The sequence below is a fragment of the Musca autumnalis genome, unplaced genomic scaffold (assembly GCF_047663935.1).
Source record: "Musca autumnalis isolate F117 unplaced genomic scaffold, ASM4766393v1 scaffold_4, whole genome shotgun sequence".
Taxonomy (NCBI): Eukaryota; Metazoa; Arthropoda; class Insecta; order Diptera; family Muscidae; genus Musca; species Musca autumnalis.
In genome coordinates this window covers 111,343,429-111,368,889 of record NW_027411977.1, presented here as the reverse complement: position 1 = coordinate 111,368,889, position 25,461 = coordinate 111,343,429, and the positions used below count along the sequence as shown (strand labels likewise).

At 36.3% G+C, this 25,461-nt stretch overlaps 2 protein-coding genes across 24 annotated transcripts in view; one reads left to right on the top strand and one right to left on the bottom strand.

Moving 5' to 3' along the window:
• Positions 1-12,431, top strand: part of ens (MAP7 domain containing protein ensconsin) — a 74,899-nt gene extending 62,468 nt beyond the window's left edge. For all 23 annotated transcript variants that reach the window (XM_073980441.1, XM_073980450.1, XM_073980444.1 and 20 more), the window contains 7 exons: positions 1,206-1,379; positions 1,446-1,621; positions 4,230-5,003; positions 5,086-5,328; positions 5,654-6,261; positions 6,368-6,522; positions 10,565-12,431. In XM_073980441.1, the coding sequence (XP_073836542.1) occupies positions 1,206-1,379; positions 1,446-1,621; positions 4,230-5,003; positions 5,086-5,328; positions 5,654-6,261; positions 6,368-6,522; positions 10,565-10,581 (2,147 nt within the window). In that variant the 3' untranslated portion in view covers positions 10,582-12,431. The remainder of the gene's footprint in view (positions 1-1,205; positions 1,380-1,445; positions 1,622-4,229; positions 5,004-5,085; positions 5,329-5,653; positions 6,262-6,367; positions 6,523-10,564) is intronic.
• LOC141400853 (uncharacterized) overlaps positions 6,545-25,461 on the bottom strand; it is a 52,014-nt gene continuing 33,097 nt past the window's right edge. The window contains exon 2 of the mRNA XM_073980454.1: positions 6,545-8,360. Within this exon, the coding sequence (XP_073836555.1) occupies positions 7,618-8,136 (519 nt within the window). The 5' untranslated portion in view covers positions 8,137-8,360 and the 3' untranslated portion in view covers positions 6,545-7,617. The remainder of the gene's footprint in view (positions 8,361-25,461) is intronic.

The window sequence follows — 25,461 nt, the reverse complement described above, 5'->3', positions numbered from 1 at the left end:
CGCTGTAGACGGACTCCTGCACACCGAATAGTTATAGACAATATTATCGTATAGTTTATATAGCAAATAAATTAATATAAAGATTCTCATATACAAAAATATTTCTATTTTATTCAAACCGTATTAATTTTATTTTCAATACGCCTTTTTATGTGTAAACTTAGCGATTTCTTTCACAGTCAACAACAACAACATTAACTCTTAATTACCGCTTCGATTGATTAATATACTACATTAAAACAACATTCTACCTAAAAAAAAACAATATTTTTTCTATTTCTTTCAGTACTGGTCTCATTGTTAATCCGCACACATTAATTTTCGCTTTTATAAGGTGTTTTGAAAGATTCTGGCGTTTGTTTTCTTCTCACAGTTTATGATGTATATTTCCTCTCATAAATTAAATATATATTTTTTATTTTTTTTTATATTATCTATTTTATTTATTTTTACATATACAAACATATATATGCATAGATATTATGTACTATTTGAAAAAATAAGCTTACCTCATTATTGTAACGCAATGCTTTTGGCCTACGTGTTCTCGATGCAAAACATGGTGTTTGGTTTACAGAATATCAATTTTTTCTTTCTTTTTTTCTCTCGAATTTCCTATTCTTCCCCGTTTTCTTTTAACTATGTACTTGGTAATGGTACCATTAAGTGTTACATACAAAAGACAACATATTACATGTTGTAATTGGAGTAATTTTTTCCTTACTACCACTACTACTACCATTGTCCGTCCATTGTAAATTTGTAAAGAAAAAAAACGAGTAATTAATTTATATTTTCACTAACATAAAAACACATTTTGCATTAATATATTATATCATTGATCATATTTAGTTCTTGGTCCTATAACTCTTTATATTGTAATATACATACATAAATACATACTCTCGTACAAACACACTCAGTAAAATTCTTTGTATCCTTGTCTACGTCGTCTACAAAACATTTGAAGTTCTGGTGATTGGTTGTCGATGACATTTTTTGGTAAAAGGGTCTCCTATACATAGTATTAGTTACATAGTTAAATTTAACTACATATTCCATAAAATATCATTCATAAAATCGTCTATATTTTTTTCTTGCAATTATCTACATACATTTTTTTACAATTAATAAACATATTAAAGGGAATACATTAAATTAAAATACAATCCAATCTGTCTTAATCTGCCCTAACGAATATATAGGCTCACGTTCTGGTACTGTTACCCCTGGTGGTCATGCAAGCTCTTCTAGGCCCGGTAGTGCCATGTCCACATCCACAACAATGTCAACATCTGGATTTATTAATAGACGCTCAATGCCAGCTGCCCGTAAACCTCGTCCAGCCAGTATTGCCGGTACCGTCGTTTCTTTAGAAGGTAAACTTTGCACATTTTTTTTAAATGCAATTGTTTAAATTTATTTTTGTTGTTACTATTCAACAGAAATTAATAAACTTAAGAAGGAAAATAAACCGCCCGTTAAAAATTCATCACTTTCACCATCGACTTCAGCACAAACCACTCCGAAACGATCAACGAACATGATGTCAACATCATTGATTGTCACATCAACATCCTCGCGTATATCCAGTGCCGAAAAGAAGACACCTATTAAGAGGGTAAGTTCGAAGAAATAGAACAATAAGATCTGGAATTATGTTTGAGAAAACAAATAAGAAAGTATGATTCAACTGTGCCGACAGAAATATACCCTTAGCCTGGGTGAATTGAAATCTATTGACAATATCGAATCGATTACCGGCTACGCAACGAAAATCCTTTTCCCCAAAAAATTATGTATTCAGGGTGTTTTCTGCGTTTTCTTGTTCTTTTGGACGCCTGAATTTACCAACAAAAATGTGGAGTTGAATTAAAGCACATAAAATCAAAACGATTCGAGAGAAGGTATTAAAATGTACTTTTCCGAAATTTTGTGTTCTAGGTACTCGAAGGTACTCGATTTATTAAGGACTGTTATATGCCTGTAAGTAATTAAACGTTATGACCAATTCGGTTACTCCCTTCGAGATTTAAGGTGCGCATCATTTTGTGGGGGATGAACCGAAAGAAGTGGACCGATTTGGCCTATCTCGAACTTTAACCAAGTTTGGGAAAAATATATCGATACCCAAATTTGAACTAAATCTGTTGATCCGTTCGAGATTTATCGTGCGCACCAGCCAGAGGGACGGACATGCCTGAATCAACTCCAAATTGTAAAAGGATTTCTTCCAAACATACTTGGTAAACCAATAACCATTATTTCGATGAGGCATAATTTTGGTCGTATCAAAGTATATATCTTCACCTAAAATGGCCTAAGACGTAACCCTCAAAAACATAATTTTACAGAAGAAGCAAAAAACGTTATAAAATGAAAACTGTTTTTTTAAATATCAGTCTTATGGGGGAGAATATTTTGGACATTTCAATCATAGACTAATGAAAATATAGACGAATCAAGTTACTCAAAAAAGTTCAAAGAGGATGGGATATAGTTCCCATCAAAAACTAACCCCATGTACCTTTTGCCAGAACAAAATATTTATTAACTTGTATTTTTAGCATTTTATTTTTTCACAACACTCAATTCGAACATATCTCGGTGAGAGCATTCCGTCGTCTATATTTTCATTAGTCTATGATTTCAATCATGTACGAATGAGAGTACATAATGAAACCAAAACCGTTGAAACGTTTAGTTTTACAAAAAAAATCATTTTTATCCCATTTTCCGAAATTCCATTTCCTGAATAGGATCATTATTTTTCACCGTATCAAAAAACGAATTCTGATTTTCATGTCGGTTACGTCTTCGGGCATTTCTGGTGATGATATACCTCGTAGCCTATCAGGCGTTATACGTCCTTATAAGTATTTAAATACACTTAGAAAACATTATATGTGTTTATAAGTAATTTTATAAGTACCTTTAAGCCCTGATACGTTTTTATAAGCATTTTAATGGGATGTACTCCGAGGACCGCTGTGTATGCTATTCAAACCCACTTGATATGCTTACTGATCTACGGGGTTTCTCGACTAACGTTGGATCTCTTTTTCTGAATCATAAAGATCACTTCCCTTGATGTCACGATTTAAATTAACACACCGACGGGGATATTCTTTTCTTCATTCAAAGGCATGTGTTTGAATTTTTCCCTTACTGGAAGAATGCTTGCAAATCTGCTTACATACCTTTTTGCATTCTTCAATTAACTTTTTATTCGATGAGGGCGATTCGTACTCTGATCATTTCAACACCTGTGAATAGAACCCAGCAAAATGTTTGTAGCCAAAGAAGTAGTTAAATCATGAGTGCAAGTGATTCCGGACTACATCTTTTTACGTGAAAGAAGTCATGATTTTTACAAGGGCATGGTGCAGTGAGGATACTGTCTAATTTGCTTCTTAAGCACACATTTTGCATTAGTTCTTTGTAGTGAATAAATCACAACAACATATGATTCAACTACTTCTTTGGCTACAAACAAAGATGTAGTTCGAAATCACTTTTATTATTTTTTGTATACAAATTACTTTTTATGGATGCAAACATATTGCTGTTATTATAATTAACAAGAAACAAATTAAGTTCTTTGTCTTTTTAAGATTTTTTTTGCAAAATTTTGAAATTTCTAAAATGTGAAAAATTTATGAAATGGATTCAAATCGGACATTGTCAAAATGTGAAGAACGGACTGCATTTTTCATGACTCTGCGTGGACTGCTTCAAAAAAGCTATTCAATCACTACTTCACAAGGAACAACTTCAAATAAATTTTGCTGGGAATGTGCTCCCCGTAATGGATATTGCTATCATGTTATATTTCTTATGTCCTTTAGCAATATTAAATTGCTAGGGGTCTAGAGGAAGGTCGGAGATTGAGGTTTGCAGACCTTGTTTACCCTAACCGTGAGATGGCCAAGACCTTTCCTGCAATAAATGCCTACTTCTGTCCTCCTTTCATTTGAATAGAAGAAATAGGGATGATAGACAGTTCATATTTTCCCCCAAATTTCTAAGTTTCGCCTTAGTCTCTTGAAAATCTTTTCGACAGATGTGTTTTGACGAGGCTACTTTACAAATAGGCAACTCTTCCATAAGCCCTTGTATGGTTTGTTCTCTCTAATCTCCTCACAGCTCAAGAAAGGGACTGAGAAACTTGGTTCCCTCTCTTTCTGAAATATTTATGCCTGAATTATAACTATTTTGTGTTCTTACAGGAACCTCTAACTCCGAAAGCCACAACACCAAAACCGCTTTCAAAAACAGCCAGTTCAGATCGTCTGCACAAATTGAGCAAGGAAAAATCAAAAGACATTATGTCCAAATCGGCCATCACGCCTCCAGTCAAGGCTACAGCAAATAACAGTAATAACAAAGAGGCTGTAAAGAACAAAGAAGCCACCACAAAGAGCAAGGAACAAAAAGAAGCCCTTAATCAAGTAAAAACTGTAGAAAACGCCACCAAGACTACAATGCCCTCCGTGGCCGCTCAACAAAATGGCAATGCTGTTGATGCTGAAGCCAAAAAACTTATTGAAGGCGGCGATGACACGAAACAAAATTCCCAAGTTATTACACCACAGGATGAAAAGGCCGATGAGGGTACTGAAAAAGAACCAGAAATGGAATCATCGGTACCAGCAAAACCAAAATCTCGCAATGGTAGTAAGGAAGGATCAATGGTGCGTGAATTGGCGCCATCAAACTCTGGTGACAATGGTGATTCCATGACAGCTTCGATGATGGCCAAGAGTAAAATTACAACAGAAGAAGAAGCTAAAGCAGCTTTGGCCGAAAGACGTCGTTTGGCTCGTGAAGAAGCCGAAAGGCAAGCTGAACTCGAGAGACAACGTCTGGAAGCTGAACGTTTGGCTGAATTGAAAAGACAGGAAGAGGAAGCAGAACGCCAACGCCAGTTTGAAGAAGAAGCTATGCGTATGGCCGAGGAACAACGTAAGGCTGAAGAGGAACGTTTGCGTCAAGCCATAGAAGTAAGTCGATATTTGTAGTAATTTTTAAATTATTTAATCTAAATGAGTTCTTTTTTTCTTTTGTTTCTTTTTTATATTATAGGAAGCAAAACAACGCGAAGAAGAAGAAAAACGTAAACGCGAGGAAGAAGAAAGACAACGTCAAGAACGCGAAGCAGCCGAGAAGAAGGCCCGCGAAGATGCTGAAAGGCTAAAAATAGAAACTGAAGAACGTCTTAAGCGCGAAGAAAAAGAACGTGAAGAACGACGAAAACGCGTGGAAGCCATTATGTCTCGTACGCGTAGAGGTGGAGCTAACACTACGCCAAATTCCACTCCAACAAAGGTAAACCATTAATAACTATTTGAAAATGTCAAACATGGGGATAAGTCAATGAAATTTTGTGAATATATATAAAACATTAACATCAACAATATATGAATAAGGGGTTTTGACCAAACTTTGAACATTGTAATATTCATTCCAAACTTACTTGAAATTAGAAGATGAATTACATAAACCGCACTTTTTTTCTAAACACAGCGATATACTATTTGTTAGTCCACTCCTTCTTGTAATCACCTCGCAGGAGTTGGTCCGCATCTCTAAAATTATATTTTAATCCAATTTATTCCTAATATTAATTTTTTTTTTTCTAAAATTCTTCTAGGAAAATAACAACTCTCCCAAACCAGCAGAGACATCGGCAACAACTGTTGCCACACCACCTCCAGCTGCACAACAAGCTCAAGTTACACCAAATTCAAATAATGTCGCCAATACTACCACCTCAGACTCTGCAAATACAACTACTGTTGCAGCAGCTGCAACAGAAGTGACCAACAGCAGCAATGACAGTGGTTCTACATCAGGTTCTAATACTAGCACCTCTATAACACCTTCAACACCAGCAGCAGCAGCTACAGAAGCATCACAATCTGAAGTCCAAACACAATCACTGCAGCAGCAACAGCCACAAGCACAAGTACCAGTAATTCCTGAACCTCAAAACACACAAGCGATGTATGAGCAGTCAGTTGTCGATAAAGAAAATTCCCTCATCAATAGTTTTTCGAATATGATTATCGATGAGAATGTTAAGAATATGCAACAGAATTTACAGCAACAACAACAACTGCAATCACAAATTGTTGCCGAAGAAACAACAAATGGCAAACAAATATTTGTTGAACATCAAAATAATGATACCAATACAACAACTACAGAATTGGTAGCCAATGGTAATGGCCATCATATAGAAAGTATTAATAACAAAAAGTAAGTTTCTTTATTGTATTTGCTTTTGTATAATATTATGTGTTTCTTCATATTCACTCTTTTAAAATTATGTATTTCTTCATATTCCCTCTTTTTTGCTTTACAGTGAAATGGATCTTTTACAAACTATTGTACCATCAACAAATCAGTTAATCGATCTGAGTCTTGAACCACAAGACAATGTTAATTTCAATAACAATAATAGTTTAATAACAACAACAAATACAACGCTAGTCACTGCAGATAGTCATGAAAACAAAGGTAACTATTTATACAATTTTATTTAATTTTTTCAGAATAATATTTTTCAACATAGGACAAATATGAACTAAGAGTAAAAAAGTCTGTTTAGGATCCGAAAACAAAGCGGGTATGTAGGATCGACGCATGTTTATTTTACACTTTATATCGATTTCTCATTTCACCTAATTTCTTGATTCATAAGGATTCCGTAGAGTAATTGTGTAGGTCATTTGTCATGTTTCGAACAATTTTATCGACATGCTCACATCTCGGGCTTAGTTCTGAAGTTGCAAGTTTTGTGATCATTTGCCGATATACCCTTCTCGGACTTTCATATGGTTTTTGACAATTTGCTCAAAAGAGAGATTGAAAATGATATTCTTATAGTCTGACGACGACATTTGTGGATACCAACCAAATTTCTGACTGACACTGCAAATTCTGAGATTGTCTTTTAAGAATAAAGTCTAGCATTTGTGTCCTTGACCGGGCCGATTGGAAGTGAAAGGCAAATTAAAGTGAAAGTACTTGTGAAATTCAAATTCGAAATTCGACTTCATTGCCATGTTTTAAACACGGCTGGAGGAAAGTCTTCTCTATGTCCACGAACAAATTGGCATGGTTTAGATTATCGAAGGCCTTCTATAGGTCAAGCGCTACCATGACTTTTCAGTCGCATGGCCTGTTCTGGTTTAGTTAAATGCCCAAAGACGTAACTAACAAAATAATAATTTTACAGGAGAAGCAAAAAACGTTATAAAACGAAAAACTTATTTTATGGAATATTAATCTTATGAGGGCTGTGTTTGGGTTATTATCAATCATATACGAATGGGAGTAAGTAATGAAACCAAAACCACCGCGGAAACGCTTGGTTTTGGGATCCGTCATTACAACAAAATTCGCAACGTTATCCCATTTTCCGAAATGAATTTTCTTGAATAGGATCCTTATTTTTGAACGTAGAAGCTTGAAATTTTGCAATAGCATGTATTTTAGTATTATGTTAAGGGTGTTTTTTTTTAAGCCCGATAGAACTTGAAATTGTAAAAAATAACACAAAAAATTAAATTGTAATCAAAATTTTTTTATTCGAAAGATCAATACGTGACATTAACATTTGAAAATGATTTCGGGCATATGGGCACAGCGGCTGTTCTTGACGAAGTGCATTCTGGACGTCCAATTTTTGGCCACTTTTTCGAGCACTGCTGGCCGTATGTCACGAATAACACGAACAATGCTGGCCTCCAAGGCATCAATTGTTGCTGGTTTATCAGCATAAACCAGTGACTTCACGTAGCCCCACAGGAAATAATCGAGAAGTGTCAAATCGCACGACCTTGGAGGCCAATTGACAGGTCCACTTCTCGAAATCAACTTATCGCCAAATTTTGATTTCAATAAGTCGATGGTTGCGTTCGCCGTATGGCACGTAGCGCCATCCTGTTGAAACCACATCTCCTCCGGATCAATGTCATCCATATTTTCAAACAAAAAATCATTGATCATGGTGCGGTAACGATCTCCATTGACCGTAACGCGAGCTCCGGCCTCATTTTTTGAAGAAATAAGGTCCGATGATGCCACCAGCGTGAAAACCAGCGGCGATATTGTCTTCAGTACGCACATTCCTTCGACGTGCTAGTGTTATTGCATCCTCTAGAGGGTATGTGGTACGAAATCTATCCACAGTTCGACGAATGGCTTGTTCAGATGGACGATTATGTACGCCATACAAATGACGAAGTCGTCTATAAGTTGCGCGAATCGACGACTGATTTTCAAAGTAAATTTGGATAATTTCGTAGCGTTGTTCAAGCGTGAGTCTATTCATGATGATTTGTCAGAGTATACTGAAACAAATAAAAAAAAGTTTCATCAAAATTTAATTTTTTGTGTTACTTTTTACAATTTAAAGTTCTATCTAGCTTAAAAAAACACCCTATATTAGACGATGTGTGGTGGCTATGACGTGTAATGCTGCCGCTTCTGGATGAACGATAACTTGAGGACACTTATCAACTCTGGGTTCATTTAGTTGCTTAAGTATTACTATTGAGATTCTCTGAATCCTGGCCCTTTCCCATGGTTCAGAAAAGTACGGTGTTCGAAGGATATTAAGTCGGAGACGATGATAGTAATGTGGTCTAAGCCAAGGGAAATGATGGGTTGCCAAGATACGCCATTTAACAGACCTGATGCCACAATGGTTACATCTGGCTGTGGCATCCTCCTCTTATCCTCGTAGGATCGTCTTCATCCACCGTGCAAAACGTGGAGCTATCAATTTACTCGCCTAGCGATGTACCCCTTTGGTCATTATCTAGTGCGGAATGCCAATGCTCATGATAGGCATTGAATGGTGAAAAAATATACGAACACAAACACATAATTGTTGAGGTGACGGCCCGTTCGAAAACTCCTTTTAGTTAATTCGGTAAATACAACCGTCCGACGGCAAAAGTCGGTAAAGTTCAAACGCAAAATTATGAAAGTTCCAATTAAAGTTGACAACACTGTTGCTGTCGGTAGGACCACGGCGAATTTAACAAAGTGATCCAAAAGGCGAATTCAGGCCGTAGTCTTCATTTGCTATCAACATTTTTTGCGCGAAATATCTACAAATGGCCGAAGAAATCGGTAAAATATTATTCGCAAAGCTTAAATATAGATGGTTGTACACAGTTATTTCTTATAAAGGATAAATATTTGTTATTTATTTTTGATTAAAAATATGTTTTGTTCGCAAATGAATACATCAGTTGGTATTATAGTATCACCTTCTTTCTTGCATCATGGGTAGGATCAAGGCATGGTGCAAGAAAGAAGGTGATACAATAACACCAACTGATGTCTTCATTTGCTGTCAAAACATATTTTTAATCAAAAATAAATAACGAATATTTCGTTTCTATAAAAAATATCTGTGTGCAACATCTTCATTAAAGCTTTGCGAATAATATTTTACCGTTTTCTTTTACCTTTTGTGGATATTTCGTGCAACAATTTTTGACAGCAAATGAAGACTAAGGCCTAAATTCGCCTTTTGGGTCACCTTCTTAAATTCGCCTTGGACCAAGGCATATTGAACACGTAGTGGTGTCACACCAGCTGTTCGAATATAAAAAGTCAAACGCTTTGTAATAAAATTATTATTGTTGTAATTTACCCAACAACATAAAGAAAAAGTAGACATACATATTGCAAATATGTATGTCGACGACACTACCAGTTCAATTTGCCTTGTATAAGAATTAGAGACAACTTTATTTTAGAGACTAACATACCGAAAAATTTCGTTAATTACCAAAATTAGAAGCAATTTAATTTGCCCGATTTTTCTCGGTAACCAAATAATTAGTCTCTAAAGCTTTGCAATTTTTATTTCATGTTGTCCTTGAGGTCCCAACTACAAGGTCATAATTTTTAGGGGGCCGTGGCTTGAGGCGAGATTTCCAAACACCCCTACTGTCAAAAATTAATGTTTCAATTTATTTAAATTTTAACTATCCACCAGTTCTTTCCTTCTTCTACAAATATTACCTAAAGTTCCTCGAGCTGTGCCTTTTCAGATGAGAAAAATTCTCTAAAATGGGGTTGTACTCGTATCCACTATTAGATCTTTCTATAAACCGATTGATAAATTCATAATTGTTTACCGACAGTTTTTCAACGTCTGTAGTGGGATTCTCTAAGGCATTTTTGAGTTACCGACAAAACTCGGTAAAATTAAAACGCTTATAATTTCGGTAATTAACGATATTTTTCGGTAAGTTAGCGACGAATAAAAAGTGGTCGTAAAGTTCTGCCGATAGCAAGAGTTTTGTCAACTTATATTTGACATTTTCATTCATAATTTTGCGTTTTAATGTTAACGATTTTTGTCGGTAAGTCGAAAAATGAGTTAGAGAATCGCACTACTGACATATAAATTCACGTTTATAAGGTGTTTGATGGTTCGGCCAATGTTGAAATTACTTTATTTGCAGAAGGCAGTCATTTGTTTCACTATTTAATCTAACTTCTAATTTAAATATTTTTTTTTTTATCCCTCTAGATATTTCATTGCTGTGAGTTTATGGTTACAGAAGCAAACAACCGAGATTACTGGATGTGTAGATCTATATATATCGCTACATAAGTATATATATAAAACAAAAATATATTGAATGCAACACTAAACAATGGATGGGTTTGTTCTTCAACAACAACAACAACAACCAACATATGATGCTGATGATGCTGACAATGATGCTGTCTCTGTGTATGAAGAATAAAACAAAAGAAATAAGCAAAACAAACCAGAATGAAAGCCAAGCCTCAACTCTGGTTCAAAGGGAGGGAGTGTTAATAATTTTCCAGCTCTAAATCCCCCTTTAACGAGAATAACTTATTACAGCAACCACAAAAAAGATTTATTTATAAGGAAACCACATAAACACTTTCTAAAGAGGAAAAAAACAAACAGAATACATACAAAATATATACATTTAACGACAAAGATACGCGACAAATTATGGTTACTAGAAATCTATCTATATACATATATACACAATACATATTCAGAAAACATGCTTTTGGCAAAACAACAAATTATGAGAAACAAATCACAACCATATATTGAAAGCAAGATTTAACGCAAAAAATCCTAAAAAAATTTAGCTTAGTTTGTAGATAATTATTTAAAAAATTTAATTTATAAAATTGCTTCTTTTAAAGAATCCTTATTTTTTCAACCTTTTTAAAGGCCAGCATTGCTTTATGAAAAGAAAACATATTTTGGAGTTAAACCACAACGCAAACACTTTGAAAGTTGATGATGACTTTCAATCATTGAAATATTCATAAATTTGTTTTGCAAACATTGTGCCTAGTAAATAGAGCAAACTTGTTTCTGTTTTTCACCTCCATGCCTAGCAATATCTATGAAATATGTTTCAGAAAGTAAAACAAATTACTATATATAATTTAAATTATATAAAAAACAACAAGAGAAAAGAAGCTCAATATTCGAGCAATGACAAGATAAATAAGAAAACAACAACAATAATAGCCGGCATCCAATATATGATTATTACACAAGAAAGGCAGAATATTTTATTTTATTTATTGGGATAATATTCAATTTAACAAGTTGGCTGCTTGTTCTCCATGACCTATGTATGTCCGTATTTATGAAGTCTTTTCAGTGATTTAGCAACAATAACAAACTAAATTGTCTTTTTTTGACTACAATTTTTTCTTAACATTTGTTCTTATTGTCTGTTTCTGTATAATTGAGTGTTAAAATGGTTAAATTTCAAATTGATATAAAATTCAATATATCTATGTTCATGTCCTCCCTCAGTAGTGTCACTGTAAAATCCCAAGAGTGTCCTTTCCCCCTTTATTCGTGTTATAAAGAATCAATAGGGGTCTGTTTCTGTATGTCGTTTCGATAATGAATACGAAAGAAAAACGACCAAACCCTTTTGTGTTTCTCCAAATTTGTATTTGTTTGAGGAAAATGACCCAAGAAATAATGTTTGTAAAACTGTTATTCTTTTGTTTTTATTTTCTAATCGACATGATGGAACAGTTTATACATTTAATCCACAAAAATAAATTTGATTTAATATTCTGCCTTTTTCTTGACGTTCCAATCATCCACCCCCGCCACAATATCAACAAAATAGCCAACAAACTCTGTTTTCTTCTTGTAATACGTGTTTTCTGGTTTAGAGATTCATTTACTAATGAAATTGTGCAACAATTATTCGATATATTTTTTGTATTTAAATATTATTTTTTAATATTACAAAAACATAATAATGGTAGCATTATAGGTTTAACTAATTTATATTAAAAACAACAACAAACGCTATATATCAATATAAACATCCGCCTGTGTAATAAAACTAAAAAAAATAATTATGAAACCGAAACTAAATGATATATTAAAACAAACACAAAAACTTTAAAAATATATAACAAAAAGAAAGGTCTGATTGTAGTTTAAAAAAATCTTGTATCAGAGAGTTGTTGCGAGGGGGACAGCTCAGACACAGAAACCCGTACGATGGAGACTAACCTGCCACCATGGGGACGTAGCATAGCGATACAAATTATATTCTGCTATTGTGGTGTTCAAATTTCCATTGGTGTTCAAATTTCCATTGTGGGTATAATTATCCGTCACTCCACATTAGCAACCCCTTTATAACAAATCTCATGGGATCGTGTCAATTTGATTGTCCAATAATTTGGAGGCACATTCAGCGGGGAGAGGAGATTCCATCAATAAAATTTCTGGCAAAACAAATAATCTGTAAAATAGAATTATATTAATACAAAATATTTCTATTAAAATAATAATGTTTACAAACCATGAACATATCTGGTGCTCTATTGTGAATGACCAGCCGGCAAAGGCAAATACAATAGAACACACAAACCGACACACACAACACCAAAACTAAACGATGCTTCCTCTACTTCTGATAGTGTTGATACTGGTGAACAGATTCTTCCAAATGGCTCTTGCTTTTTACCATGTATCGTGATCCCCAATTTTTATTGCAAGAATTCACATTATTTCTGTTCAGAATTAGTATTTTTTCTGGGCAAATGACAAATAAATACTGCTGTTGATTTTAGGTATTGTAGAAAGGGATCTAGTGTCGGTAATTCATCCACAGCTGTCATTAATCAGCTGTCAAATTATTGGTACTAAAATGTACAGGGTATTCATGTTCCATCCCTGAATGATGGCGTATGACCGACTGGCAGAAAAAATAACAATTTAAATGCATTTTGAAAATAATAACAAAAACTTATGAGAGAAAAAAGGAAAACTGTAGGTTTTCACTAACACTTATGATTTCAGGAATGATTGGAAGAAAATGCATTATGGGAAATTCGGCATATAAAAGCGATGTGCAATGGAAAATCGTCTAGAACGTTTTTAATACATTCCGGTGTGGACATATTTTTGTAACCATTTTTTAATAGACAATTAAGTATACTACAAGCTTAAGAAGTTTCCCTTGTGATTAAGTAAAGTGCAAGAAAAAAGAAAAGTGAGTTTTGTGATGAGAATGGTGAATGATAATAGAACTGTTTATCTAAAATGTCAACGTTCTATTCAACAGGAAAGTTTCTTGCACAGTGCTACTAGCGAGTGGTAACCTTAAGTGAGCAATTGATGCAGATTGTCGTCATCATCATAGTTCAGAAGCATTAAACAAACAACAGCAATAAAAAAATAACTAGCTAAGTACAACGGCCTACAGGTAGGACTAAAAAACATCAATTCCTGGTTACCTTAAAACGGGTGTAATTGCATCGGTAAGCGATTGGCTTTATATTCATTGAATCAGAAAATTCAAAGTCTGAAAATAAACGCCCGCCGGAAAGCGCAAATTGACGGGTCAATCGCTGCCGATTTAAAATTTTAATTGAACACCCTGCCTTTGCCAAAAGTTTGTTCTAAAATCCCAGCCGCTGAGTAATTGTAGCTATGCCACACACCTAGCCACGGCAGTTCTAGCAGTCGGTGATTAGCAGTGTTATACGCCTGAGAATAGTTGTATGGCAGTTGATTCGTCACCAGAATTGTCATAAACTATTATAACCACTCAAAGTGGCATAATAATATTTTTGGATGTTCACTAAATTTGTAGTTGTCAATTAGGCGCAGAGCAAAATTTGGTGATTTACGATAATCCATTTGATAAAAAAATCTACATTTTGTGTTCGCATTATTATTTTCATTATATTTATTTGACATTATCATTATTAATAATTAACTTTATATTTATTTAACTTTTATTTAATTCTCGATTCTTATAACCGATATTTTGTTCAATCATACTGAATTATTATAATTGACTTGTAAGGAGCTATACAACCGTAGTGATAGGGGTAGGTTTGTGATAACTTAAGGGACGAAAGTGTCCGAGTCAACAGATATATACTTCTAACTGAGCTCAATTAGATAGTGAACTGTGACGTAAAGTAATCTGGGTCGGGAATTTAGACCAACAACCCTATCGCGACAGAGTGTAGGTTCTGATCGTTGAGTTTTTAAATAACGTAAATTTTTTATATTACTGGAAATGACTAGATAATAATTATAATCTTTGTCCTTTATATGATGTTTATTTTGTTTGTATCAATAAAATTATGTTTAATGTGAAAGTGAAGTAAAATGAATATGGAGTAGTGTTCTTAATTCGGGAGGGGAAGAGGTTGTAAGAGGGAGGTAAAGGAAAGGGAGTTTGTGGGGTTCACGTAAACGGCAAAAAGGATCCGTGGACCAAGGATGGGAGGGCTGGGTGAGGGTCTGGTCATCAAGGGCCCATGTTCCATATAATGTTCTCCGTGTTTTGTCTCATTTAGTGTTTTGTGTATTATTCAAAGAAAGTTCTTGTTAGACCCAAGATTAGGTTGGCGGGTTGAGAACCCCCTGGGACCGATAGCTAGTCGGATGGCCAATCTAAAACCTAGCGCGGTCATAACAGAAATGGCGCCCAAATTTAAAATAGGACTTCGAAGGTCATCGAATAGGTGATTTTAGGAGTAAAATGATTAAGTGCAATGTCAACTAGGCACTTGGAAATAGCCCAAAACTGTAGATGTAATAGCCCAAAAACAAATTTAGGCTGAAGTTAATGAACCTAACTGGTATTGCAACCAGATTCATTTCAATGAATACTGCTAAATGTGCAATAGTAGGTATAGGTGTTTTTAACTCAAGACTAGATGCAAGTTAGTAAAGGGTCAGTGCAATACCTAGTTCGCGTGATGTAACTAAGTGTTTTTTGTAATCGACCTGTGATCCGTTTTTTTATGTTAGTGTCTAGGAATACCTATGTTTAGACTTGGAAATGAGCGAAATGGTAGCCGTTGCGGATAGTTCGTTGCCGTAAGACAGAGTATCATACGCGATGTACCACGTGAACTTCATTTGTGAGGGAAATGCAAACAGTATGCCGTGGGATCCAAATCACGTATTAGGTATTCCATAAATGTGTTGTTGATTTGTCTATTAAGAACATTATGACGGAATAGAACACCATTAGTATTCGATGAGGATGATAGTGTTAATGGGAACAAGTCTCGCCGTTGTCCCTGCCGATATTGAACTACTATGAGATTGGTATGGTCGCAACGATGAGAGTTGGAAACATTAATAAAAATACTCCTAATCGTTCCCTCTGAAAAGACAACCAAATGAACCTCCCAAAAGATAGAAAGAGATAAAGTTAAAGAAAAAAAATAACCGACATTTTAATCAAAATTTAAACAGATAAACACAGTGACTGAATTAAGCGAATATCTTTAGTAATAGCTAGTTTGTTCAATGATAGTCTAAAGAATAGTCCACATAAGAATAGGTATATAATAATAAATAGTAACATTGCATATTCCTTGCCAATACATTTTCTTCCAACATTAGTTTTTGTTCGGTGTAACATCAACACCTAAATCAAACCAAAGCTTAGAATTGTCCTTACTGGTATGAACACAAGGTCTAAGACAACTAAGAAAAGAAATTGGCCACCAGCATTCGACGAAAATCCGGGACAGCATAGCATAGAAACTAAGAAGACAAAAATGGCAACATCAGGATCGAATATGCCTGAAAGTGACCCACAATTTAGGGACTTGTCAGCTTCCATCATGAATCGTCCAGCCTTGGAAAACAACGGAAACCAAGCACCATCAGCAATAACAGGCCAGGAAGGGGGCACTGAACGCTTTTCGACCCCTTCGAGTAGAAATTTGCCCAGTGAAAAGAACCTTGAAGAGAGTGTGAAGAATATGATTAAGGCAGAAGTCGAAGATATAAGAAGAACTTTAAATACCTTAGTCCAAACTATGCAAACTTTAACTGTGACCGCTTCAAACGTGAATGGCAACAGAACTACAGTAGAACAGCCGGCAGCATTAGTTGCGGCATCGGTAGCGAATTGCCCGTCGACGGAAATGATGTCCAACAATCCGACCCTCCGAATCAGGGTGGAAAAATTCGGCATTGTATATGATGGAAATCCACAGAAGCTCACAGTCGAGGAATTCATCTTTCGTCTGGAACGCTTGCAGGCACAATACCAGATCCCATGGCAAGAGATTGTAAGAGATTTTAGGGTGTTGATATCGGGCCCAGTCCTGGAGTGGTTTTGGCAGTGCCAGAAGATCCGTGTCTTCTCTGATTGGATCCAATTAAAAGACGCTTTGCTATGCCAATACCAGTCGACGAAATCTCCTTTCGAAGCCATGCGAGATCTGGTGGAGCGCAAGCAGATGGCGAATGAACCCGTAGACACGTATTTCCAGGTCATGGGACAACTCCGATCTCGTCTGGTGCACCCTGTAACAGACCAAGACATGATAAATATTATTAAAGTTAATGTTAAAGATAATATAAAAACTGTTGTGTACCCAATGACCATCGCGACTGTGGAAAAGCTGAGAATAGAATGCAAGGAAGCAGAAAAGAATTTCCCGAGACGTGATCCAAGGCCTACTGTATCACATATACGGCCGGGTAGACAGGTAAACGAACTAGATTTCGATAACTATGATTATGATGAAACAAGCACACAATCAGACGTCTCTGAGAATGTGTCAGCGGTACGCGTGAACTATCAAAACAAGATGATGGTTTGTTGGAATTGCCGATCTCCTGGTCATGTTTTTATAGATTGCCCATCAACCGAAAGAAAGGTTTTTTGTTATAGATGTGGCAAACCGAACATCACATGTCCCAAGTGTCCCAATTGCAAATCGGGAAACCCGAAAAGGGGCGTGGAGAATGCGGGGGAATCACGCCCGACAGACAACCCCGGCATATAGGGCAAGTTCAGCTCATTCTTAGGCCCGAGTCCGAAAAAGAAGATAAAGTTAAAATGTACACGGATGTCAATATCAATATCCCGTATGCTAGCTTAAGACATCATACTCCATTGGAAGAAAGAGAGAAGAATTATAATGAAGTGAGAGAAAGGATATTTGGCATAAGGGGCCAGGAGAGTAGCATACCAAAACGCGTTTTGAAAATACGGCAAAAAACAGCCAAACAAAGGCAGTTAAAACGATTTTTGGTTAATGCAGTTTCCAGAGCTGGTACGAACAATCAAGATCCCCGATTATATGCCCAAATTCTACTAAAAGGGAAATGTCTTAAGGGGTTGCTGGACAGCGGAGCTTCCGTGAGTCTTCTAGGGATGGGATGTAGGGAGCTAGTAGAAGAGTTAGAAATTGATGTCAAGCCCGTATGCAGAAATGTATCGACTGCTAGTGGACAAATGTTCAGAATTATGGGGAAAGTGGACGTTATAGTCGAATATGAAGGTAACAAGGGGGAAATTACTCTCTACTTATGCCCCGATTTGGAGCAAACCCTCTATTTGGGGATTGACTTCTGGAGGAAATTCAATATCGCCCCCGAATTATTAGGGGTCAATGAAATAAATGTAGAGAGAATAGTCGAAGAATATAAAAATAATACTGAAAATCATAGGCTCAAGCCCCACGTCTTAACCGAAGACCAACAACAGAGATTAAATCAAGTGATAGAAGAATTCGACACCTTTGAGGAAAAGGGTTTGGGTCAGACAAAACTCGAGAAACACACGATCAAGCTGGTGGAGGGAGCAGAACCAGTAAAAGATAGGCATTATCCTATGTCCCCCGCGGTACAACAAATTACTTATAACGAGATAGACAATATGCTGAAACTAAATGTTATCGAAGAAAGCGAAAGCCCATGGAGCAACCGCACCACGGTGGTCAGGAAACCAGGTAAAAACCGGTTCTGCCTAGACGCAAGGAAGCTGAATAAGCTGACGGAGAAGGATGCCTATCCTCTCCAAAACATCGACGGCATACTTAGTCGAATCGACGAAACATTTTACATCAGTAGCGTCGATTTAAAATTCGCGTTCTGGCAGATAGAACTTGAGGAAGAAAGTAAGAAATATACGGCTTTCACGGTACCGGGACGGCCCTTGTACCAATTCCGAGTAATGCCCTTTGGGCTATGTAATGCGGCTCAGCGGTTGTGCCGCCTAATGGACAAGGTCGTCCCCGCCAGACTGAAAGAAAACGTATTCGTTTACTTGGACGACTTATTAGTCATATCAAGCGACTTCGATCACCACATAAAATTGCTGAAGGAAGTTGCCCAATGTTTGCGAAACGCTAATCTGACAATAGGTTTAAAGAAATCTCAGTTCTGCTTTAGAGAATTAAAGTACCTAGGCTTCATTATTGGGGGTGGAATGCTCAAAACCGACCCCGAAAAAGTAGAAGCAATCCGAAAAATAGCGGTTCCCAGAAGCCAAAGGGAAGTACGGAGCTTTTTGGGTACTGCAGGATGGTATCGGCGCTTCATACGGGATTTCGCCACCATATCTGCACCCTTAACAGATACGCTGAAAAAATCCAAAAGTTCACTATGACTGAAGAAGCTATTGCCGCGTTTGAGATTTTGAAAGAAGCTTTGACCACGGCGCCTGTTTTGCGCCATGCCGATTTTAGTAAAAGATTTTACATCCAATGTGATGCGTCCGATTACGGAGTCGGAGCAGTACTATTTCAGCTCAATGACCAGGGGGATGAACACCCTATAGCCTTTTATTCTCAGAAACTTAACTCAAGCCAAAGAAACTACAGTGTCACTGAGAAAGAGTGCCTTGCGGCTGTTATGGCAGTGAAAAAATTCCGTCCGTATGTGGAATTAATGGACTTCACTGTCATAACAGACCATGCAAGTTTACAGTGGCTCATGAGTTTAAAGGATCTGAGTGGTCGTCTCGCCCGCTGGTCATTGCAGCTGCAATCGTACCGTTTCCAAATCGAGCATCGCAAGGGGAAAGAGAATGTGGTGGCGGATACTTTATCCAGGTTACCGACAATAGAGGAGCTCGATTTGAATCAAGTATTCGACTTTGAAACCAATGAGTTTGAGAGCACTGAATACGAGGACCTTAAAAAGAACATAAAGTCAAATCAAGATCGGCTCCCCGATTTGAAGATAAAAGATGGAATGATTTTTAAACGTGTAAGGTCTGAAGAAAACGAAATGTTAGGCGAATATGAATGGAGGCTGTGGGTACCAGAGTCTTTGACCCATATGCTTATTGAAAAAGCCCATGATGCTCCCACAGCAGCTCATGGAGGAATGTCCAAAACATTGAACCGCCTCAGGCAACAATTCTATTGGCCAAATATGACGTCACAGGTCCGACAGTATGTCGGCAAGTGTGTTACTTGTAAAGAAACCAAGAGTGTGAATTATAAAACGCAACCACCAATAGGCGATGAAGTGAAGACAGAACGACCCTTCCAAAAACTGTACGTTGATTTTTTGGGGAAATACCCCCGCTCGAAGAGTGGCAACGCGTACATATTCATCGTAGTAGACCATTTTTCTAAATTTGTCTTCTTGAAGTGTATGAAAGAGGCCACGGCCAGTAATGTGGTGAAATTCCTTGTAGAGGAGATTTTTCGGAAGTTTGGAGTCCCTGAAACTGTGCACAGTGATAATGGTGCACAGTTCAACTCCAAACAGTTTAAGGACATGATAGAGGCATATCACATAAAACACATGCAAACAGCACCATATTCTCCACAAGCTAATGCGTCAGAACGGGTTAATCAATCCGTTCTGGCAGCAATCAGGGCCTACATGCAGAATGATCACAGGGATTGGGATTTATATATGTCGGAAATAGAGTGTGCGCTTCGGACCTCGGTACATGTGGCTACAGGCGTGACACCCTTCTTCGCCTTGTTTGGCTACCACATGTACTCGACTGGATTCGACTATAATTTAGCACGGAAGTTACAGTCTCTCACCGAACACGAAATACTCAATCTTAATAGAAATGACCGTCTATTCCTCATCAGAGAAAAGATGAGAGAAAACCTGCATAAAGCCTACGAAGTCAGAGCAAAGCGCTATAATCAAAGAGCAAGAGTGACAAGGTTTGTCCCAGGTCAGGAAGTATTCCGTAGGAATTATGTACTTAGTGATTTTCAGAAAAACTTTAATGCTAAATTCGCAAGAAAGTTCACTAAAGTCCGAATAAGTAAGCCTGTTGGGAACAACATGTATGAGGTTGAGGACCTCCAAGGCCGACCTTTAGGAGTTGCCCACTCTAAGGACCTCAAAATGTGATTAATTATGTGATAAGCCTATTGGCATAAACGGACTGTGATACACAAGTAACTATGTGCAATATAGGATAAGTTTTTTTCTTTCGCGTGAATGTCCTATGTGTGTAGTTATAAATATTTAGTGAATTGATAAACTTACCACCGCCTCGAGGAAATGGTATCCAGTCACAGCCATAGAAATAATTCACAAATGACGAGTAGTAAATGAACCGAGTCCCCAAACAAACCTGAAAAAAAAAACCACAAAGTAAATGATCTTGTATGTGCCCAAATTGCATATACCTCCCTAATATTTGCTAACATAGGCCCGGCGAATGAGACGTCAGGGTGTGGGAGTTCCCCACGTTGGGTCCCATGAATCTAGCTTCATCAGCTCATACCAACCCTTCGCACACCGCCTATTCCTTCACACGTTCGAAATAGTCGGAGTTTTGTTGCGAGGGGGACAGCTCAGACACAGAAACCCGTACGATGGAGACTAACCTGCCACCATGGGGACGTAGCATAGCGATACAAATTATATTCTGCTATTGTGGTGTTCAAATTTCCATTGGTGTTCAAATTTCCATTGTGGGTATAATTATCCGTCACTCCACATTAGCAACCCCTTTATAACAAATCTCATGGGATCGTGTCAATTTGATTGTCCAATAATTTGGAGGCACATTCAGCGGGGAGAGGAGATTCCATCAATAAAATTTCTGGCAAAACAAATAATCTGTAAAATAGAATTATATTAATACAAAATATTTCTATTAAAATAATAATGTTTACAAACCATGAACATATCTGGTGCTCTATTGTGAATGACCAGCCGGCAAAGGCAAATACAATAGAACACACAAACCGACACACACAACACCAAAACTAAACGATGCTTCCTCTACTTCTGATAGTGTTGATACTGGTGAACAGATTCTTCCAAATGGCTCTTGCTTTTTACCATGTATCGTGATCCCCAATTTTTATTGCAAGAATTCACATTATTTCTGTTCAGAATTAGTATTTTTTCTGGGCAAATGACAAATAAATACTGCTGTTGATTTTAGGTATTGTAGAAAGGGATCTAGTGTCGGTAATTCATCCACAGCTGTCATTAATCAGCTGTCAAATTATTGGTACTAAAATGTACAGGGTATTCATGTTCCATCCCTGAATGATGGCGTATGACCGACTGGCAGAAAAAATAACAATTTAAATGCATTTTGAAAATAATAACAAAAACTTATGAGAGAAAAAAGGAAAACTGTAGGTTTTCACTAACACTTATGATTTCAGGAATGATTGGAAGAAAATGCATTATGGGAAATTCGGCATATAAAAGCGATGTGCAATGGAAAATCGTCTAGAACGTTTTTAATACATTCCGGTGTGGACATATTTTTGTAACCATTTTTTAATAGACAATTAAGTATACTACAAGCTTAAGAAGTTTCCCTTGTGATTAAGTAAAGTGCAAGAAAAAAGAAAAGTGAGTTTTGTGATGAGAATGGTGAATGATAATAGAACTGTTTATCTAAAATGTCAACGTTCTATTCAACAGGAAAGTTTCTTGCACAGTGCTACTAGCGAGTGGTAACCTTAAGTGAGCAATTGATGCAGATTGTCGTCATCATCATAGTTCAGAAGCATTAAACAAACAACAGCAATAAAAAAATAACTAGCTAAGTACAACGGCCTACAGGTAGGACTAAAAAACATCAATTCCTGGTTACCTTAAAACGGGTGTAATTGCATCGGTAAGCGATTGGCTTTATATTCATTGAATCAGAAAATTCAAAGTCTGAAAATAAACGCCCGCCGGAAAGCGCAAATTGACGGGTCAATCGCTGCCGATTTAAAATTTTAATTGAACACCCTGCCTTTGCCAAAAGTTTGTTCTAAAATCCCAGCCGCTGAGTAATTGTAGCTATGCCACACACCTAGCCACGGCAGTTCTAGCAGTCGGTGATTAGCAGTGTTATACGCCTGAGAATAGTTGTATGGCAGTTGATTCGTCACCAGAATTGTCATAAACTATTATAACCACTCAAAGTGGCATAATAATATTTTTGGATGTTCACTAAATTTGTAGTTGTCAATTAGGCGCAGAGCAAAATTTGGTGATTTACGATAATCCATTTGATAAAAAAATCTACATTTTGTGTTCGCATTATTATTTTCATTATATTTATTTGACATTATCATTATTAATAATTAACTTTATATTTATTTAACTTTTATTTAATTCTCGATTCTTATAACCGATATTTTGTTCAATCATACTGAATTATTATAATTGACTTGTAAGGAGCTATACAACCGTAGTGATAGGGGTAGGTTTGTGATAACTTAAGGGACGAAAGTGTCCGAGTCAACAGATATATACTTCTAACTGAGCTCAATTAGATAGTGAACTGTGACGTAAAGTAATCTGGGTCGGGAATTTAGACCAACAACCCTATCGCGACAGAGTGTAGGTTCTGATCGTTGAGTTTTTAAATAACGTAAATTTTTTATATTACTGGAAATGACTAGATAATAATTATAATCTTTGTCCTTTATATGATGTTTATTTTGTTTGTATCAATAAAATTATGTTTAATGTGAAAGTGAAGTAAAATGAATATGGAGTAGTGTTCTTAATTCGGGAGGGGAAGAGGTTGTAAGAGGGAGGTAAAGGAAAGGGAGTTTGTGGGGTTCACGTAAACGGCAAAAAGGATCCGTGGACCAAGGATGGGAGGGCTGGGTGAGGGTCTGGTCATCAAGGGCCCATGTTCCATATAATGTTCTCCGTGTTTTGTCTCATTTAGTGTTTTGTGTATTATTCAAAGAAAGTTCTTGTTAGACCCAAGATTAGGTTGGCGGGTTGAGAACCCCCTGGGACCGATAGCTAGTCGGATGGCCAATCTAAAACCTAGCGCGGTCATAACAGAGTCAAGCTTCTGCAAGAAAAGATGGAAACATTAAGCGAGAGAGGAAAACAAAAATAAACAAAATTTTATTTGTATTTTTATGTGTAGTTAATGTTAATTATAAAATATTACTTCGTATATTTAAAGTTTATTTTTGTATTATCAATAATATTAAACAAAACATCAACAACAACAAAACAACTATTATGTTTGATTTCATCATTCAAAGTGTATTCATTTGTTTGTTTTTCTTTACGCTAATTTTCTGAAATTCAAACCAATAAAAACTACAAAAAAGATTACTCAAAAAAGAAAAACAAAAGGAAAAAATAAGATTTTTGTATTCGAAGGATATCATCATAAAATGTTTTCCAATTGGGGTAGAAAATCCAAAATTTTAAAGTAGTGAGATATATTCACTTAATTTCTCACACTCGCATTCTCCCCTATTTATAATCATCATTTTGCAATAAGTGCTCTCAAGTTCTCCCTCTTCCCTTATTGTTAGAAAAAAAGGAGTGCAAAGCCCGCGAAAAGTAGCAATTATCAATGTGAAAAAGGGGGAATGTTATGTATTTTTTTTCGCTAGGGAGCCAAACCGCCCTGTTCTGAACGGATTGTAATTGCAAAATTTTTCCCATTCCAACATTTTCGTATTCTGAATAAAATTTTGTTAAAGTTTTTTTCCATTTTCCATCTCCCCTCATTATGGATTAAGTTCGAATTGGGAATTTTTCACATGGGAAAAAGTATGCATTCTCTATCTTGAATTGTGCGAGAATTTGGTGTCTTTTTGTGGGAAAAATCACCCCAGCAAACAGTGCGGGAGTTTGAAAAAAAAGTTTCAAGAAAATTCATATTTTTTATGAAATTTGATATTTTAAGACATCTACATGACATTATTGCAAATATTTGGTCTGTTCCAGTACTGCAAGAATCTACTATTTTTTTCGATATCATAAAGGAAAATTTGTTTTTTTGTTTTTTTTTTTTTTTTTTGAACGTTCCCAACGTACATGACATTACAAATATTTGGTCTGTTCCAGTACTGCAAGAATCTACTATTTTTTTCGATATCATAAAGGAAAAATTGTTGTTTTTTTTTTTTTGAACGTTCCCAACGCCACACTTTCCCACCCCTTCCGAACCGTGGGGGCGACCTCCCCATCACGTAGGGATCGCGTACACGTCATCATCCGGAGCATGACGGGATAAAAAGTTTGTACTGAATACCAGCTACAGAATATTCTTCAACAGCTAGTATATTTTATAATGTTAGGTATATTCTACGTATTAAGATTTGAAATTATTCTAGACTTGATAATATTGATATCTACACCAAAATCTACAATAAAATATAAAGAATTAAATTCATCACACATTCTGCAGACAGGTTCTTTTAGTGCATAATTAGTACGATGAGAATCAATGTTACAATGTAGTAAAAAAAATAGTAGCTTCTTGCAGGTTCTGGATCAGGCATATTTATAAACGGCATGTGTTTGCTTAATAAAAGCATACACAATGTACTGTAAAATATGTCATTAATAGACTTCGGATTTTGCATATTCGTATATGATGGAAAATTATATACTACGACAATTGTTGTCATGAAAATCGAAATTCGTTTTTCGATTGAATCTGATACATAAAGCTAGAATACATGCTCTGGCAAAATTTCAAGCTTCTACGTTCAAAAATATTCAAGAAATGGCATTTCGGAAAACCAAGCGCTTTCGCGGGTTCGCGAGCCGTGTCTGTGTGAACACACACAATCTCAATTGTGGTGAGTTTGAACGTTACTCTCACCACCGATCATCTTCTTTGTTTAAGCCAGCCAAGATCATCCATATACGTCATTGATGCTCAAAATATTTTGTTCATTAGTCTCTCT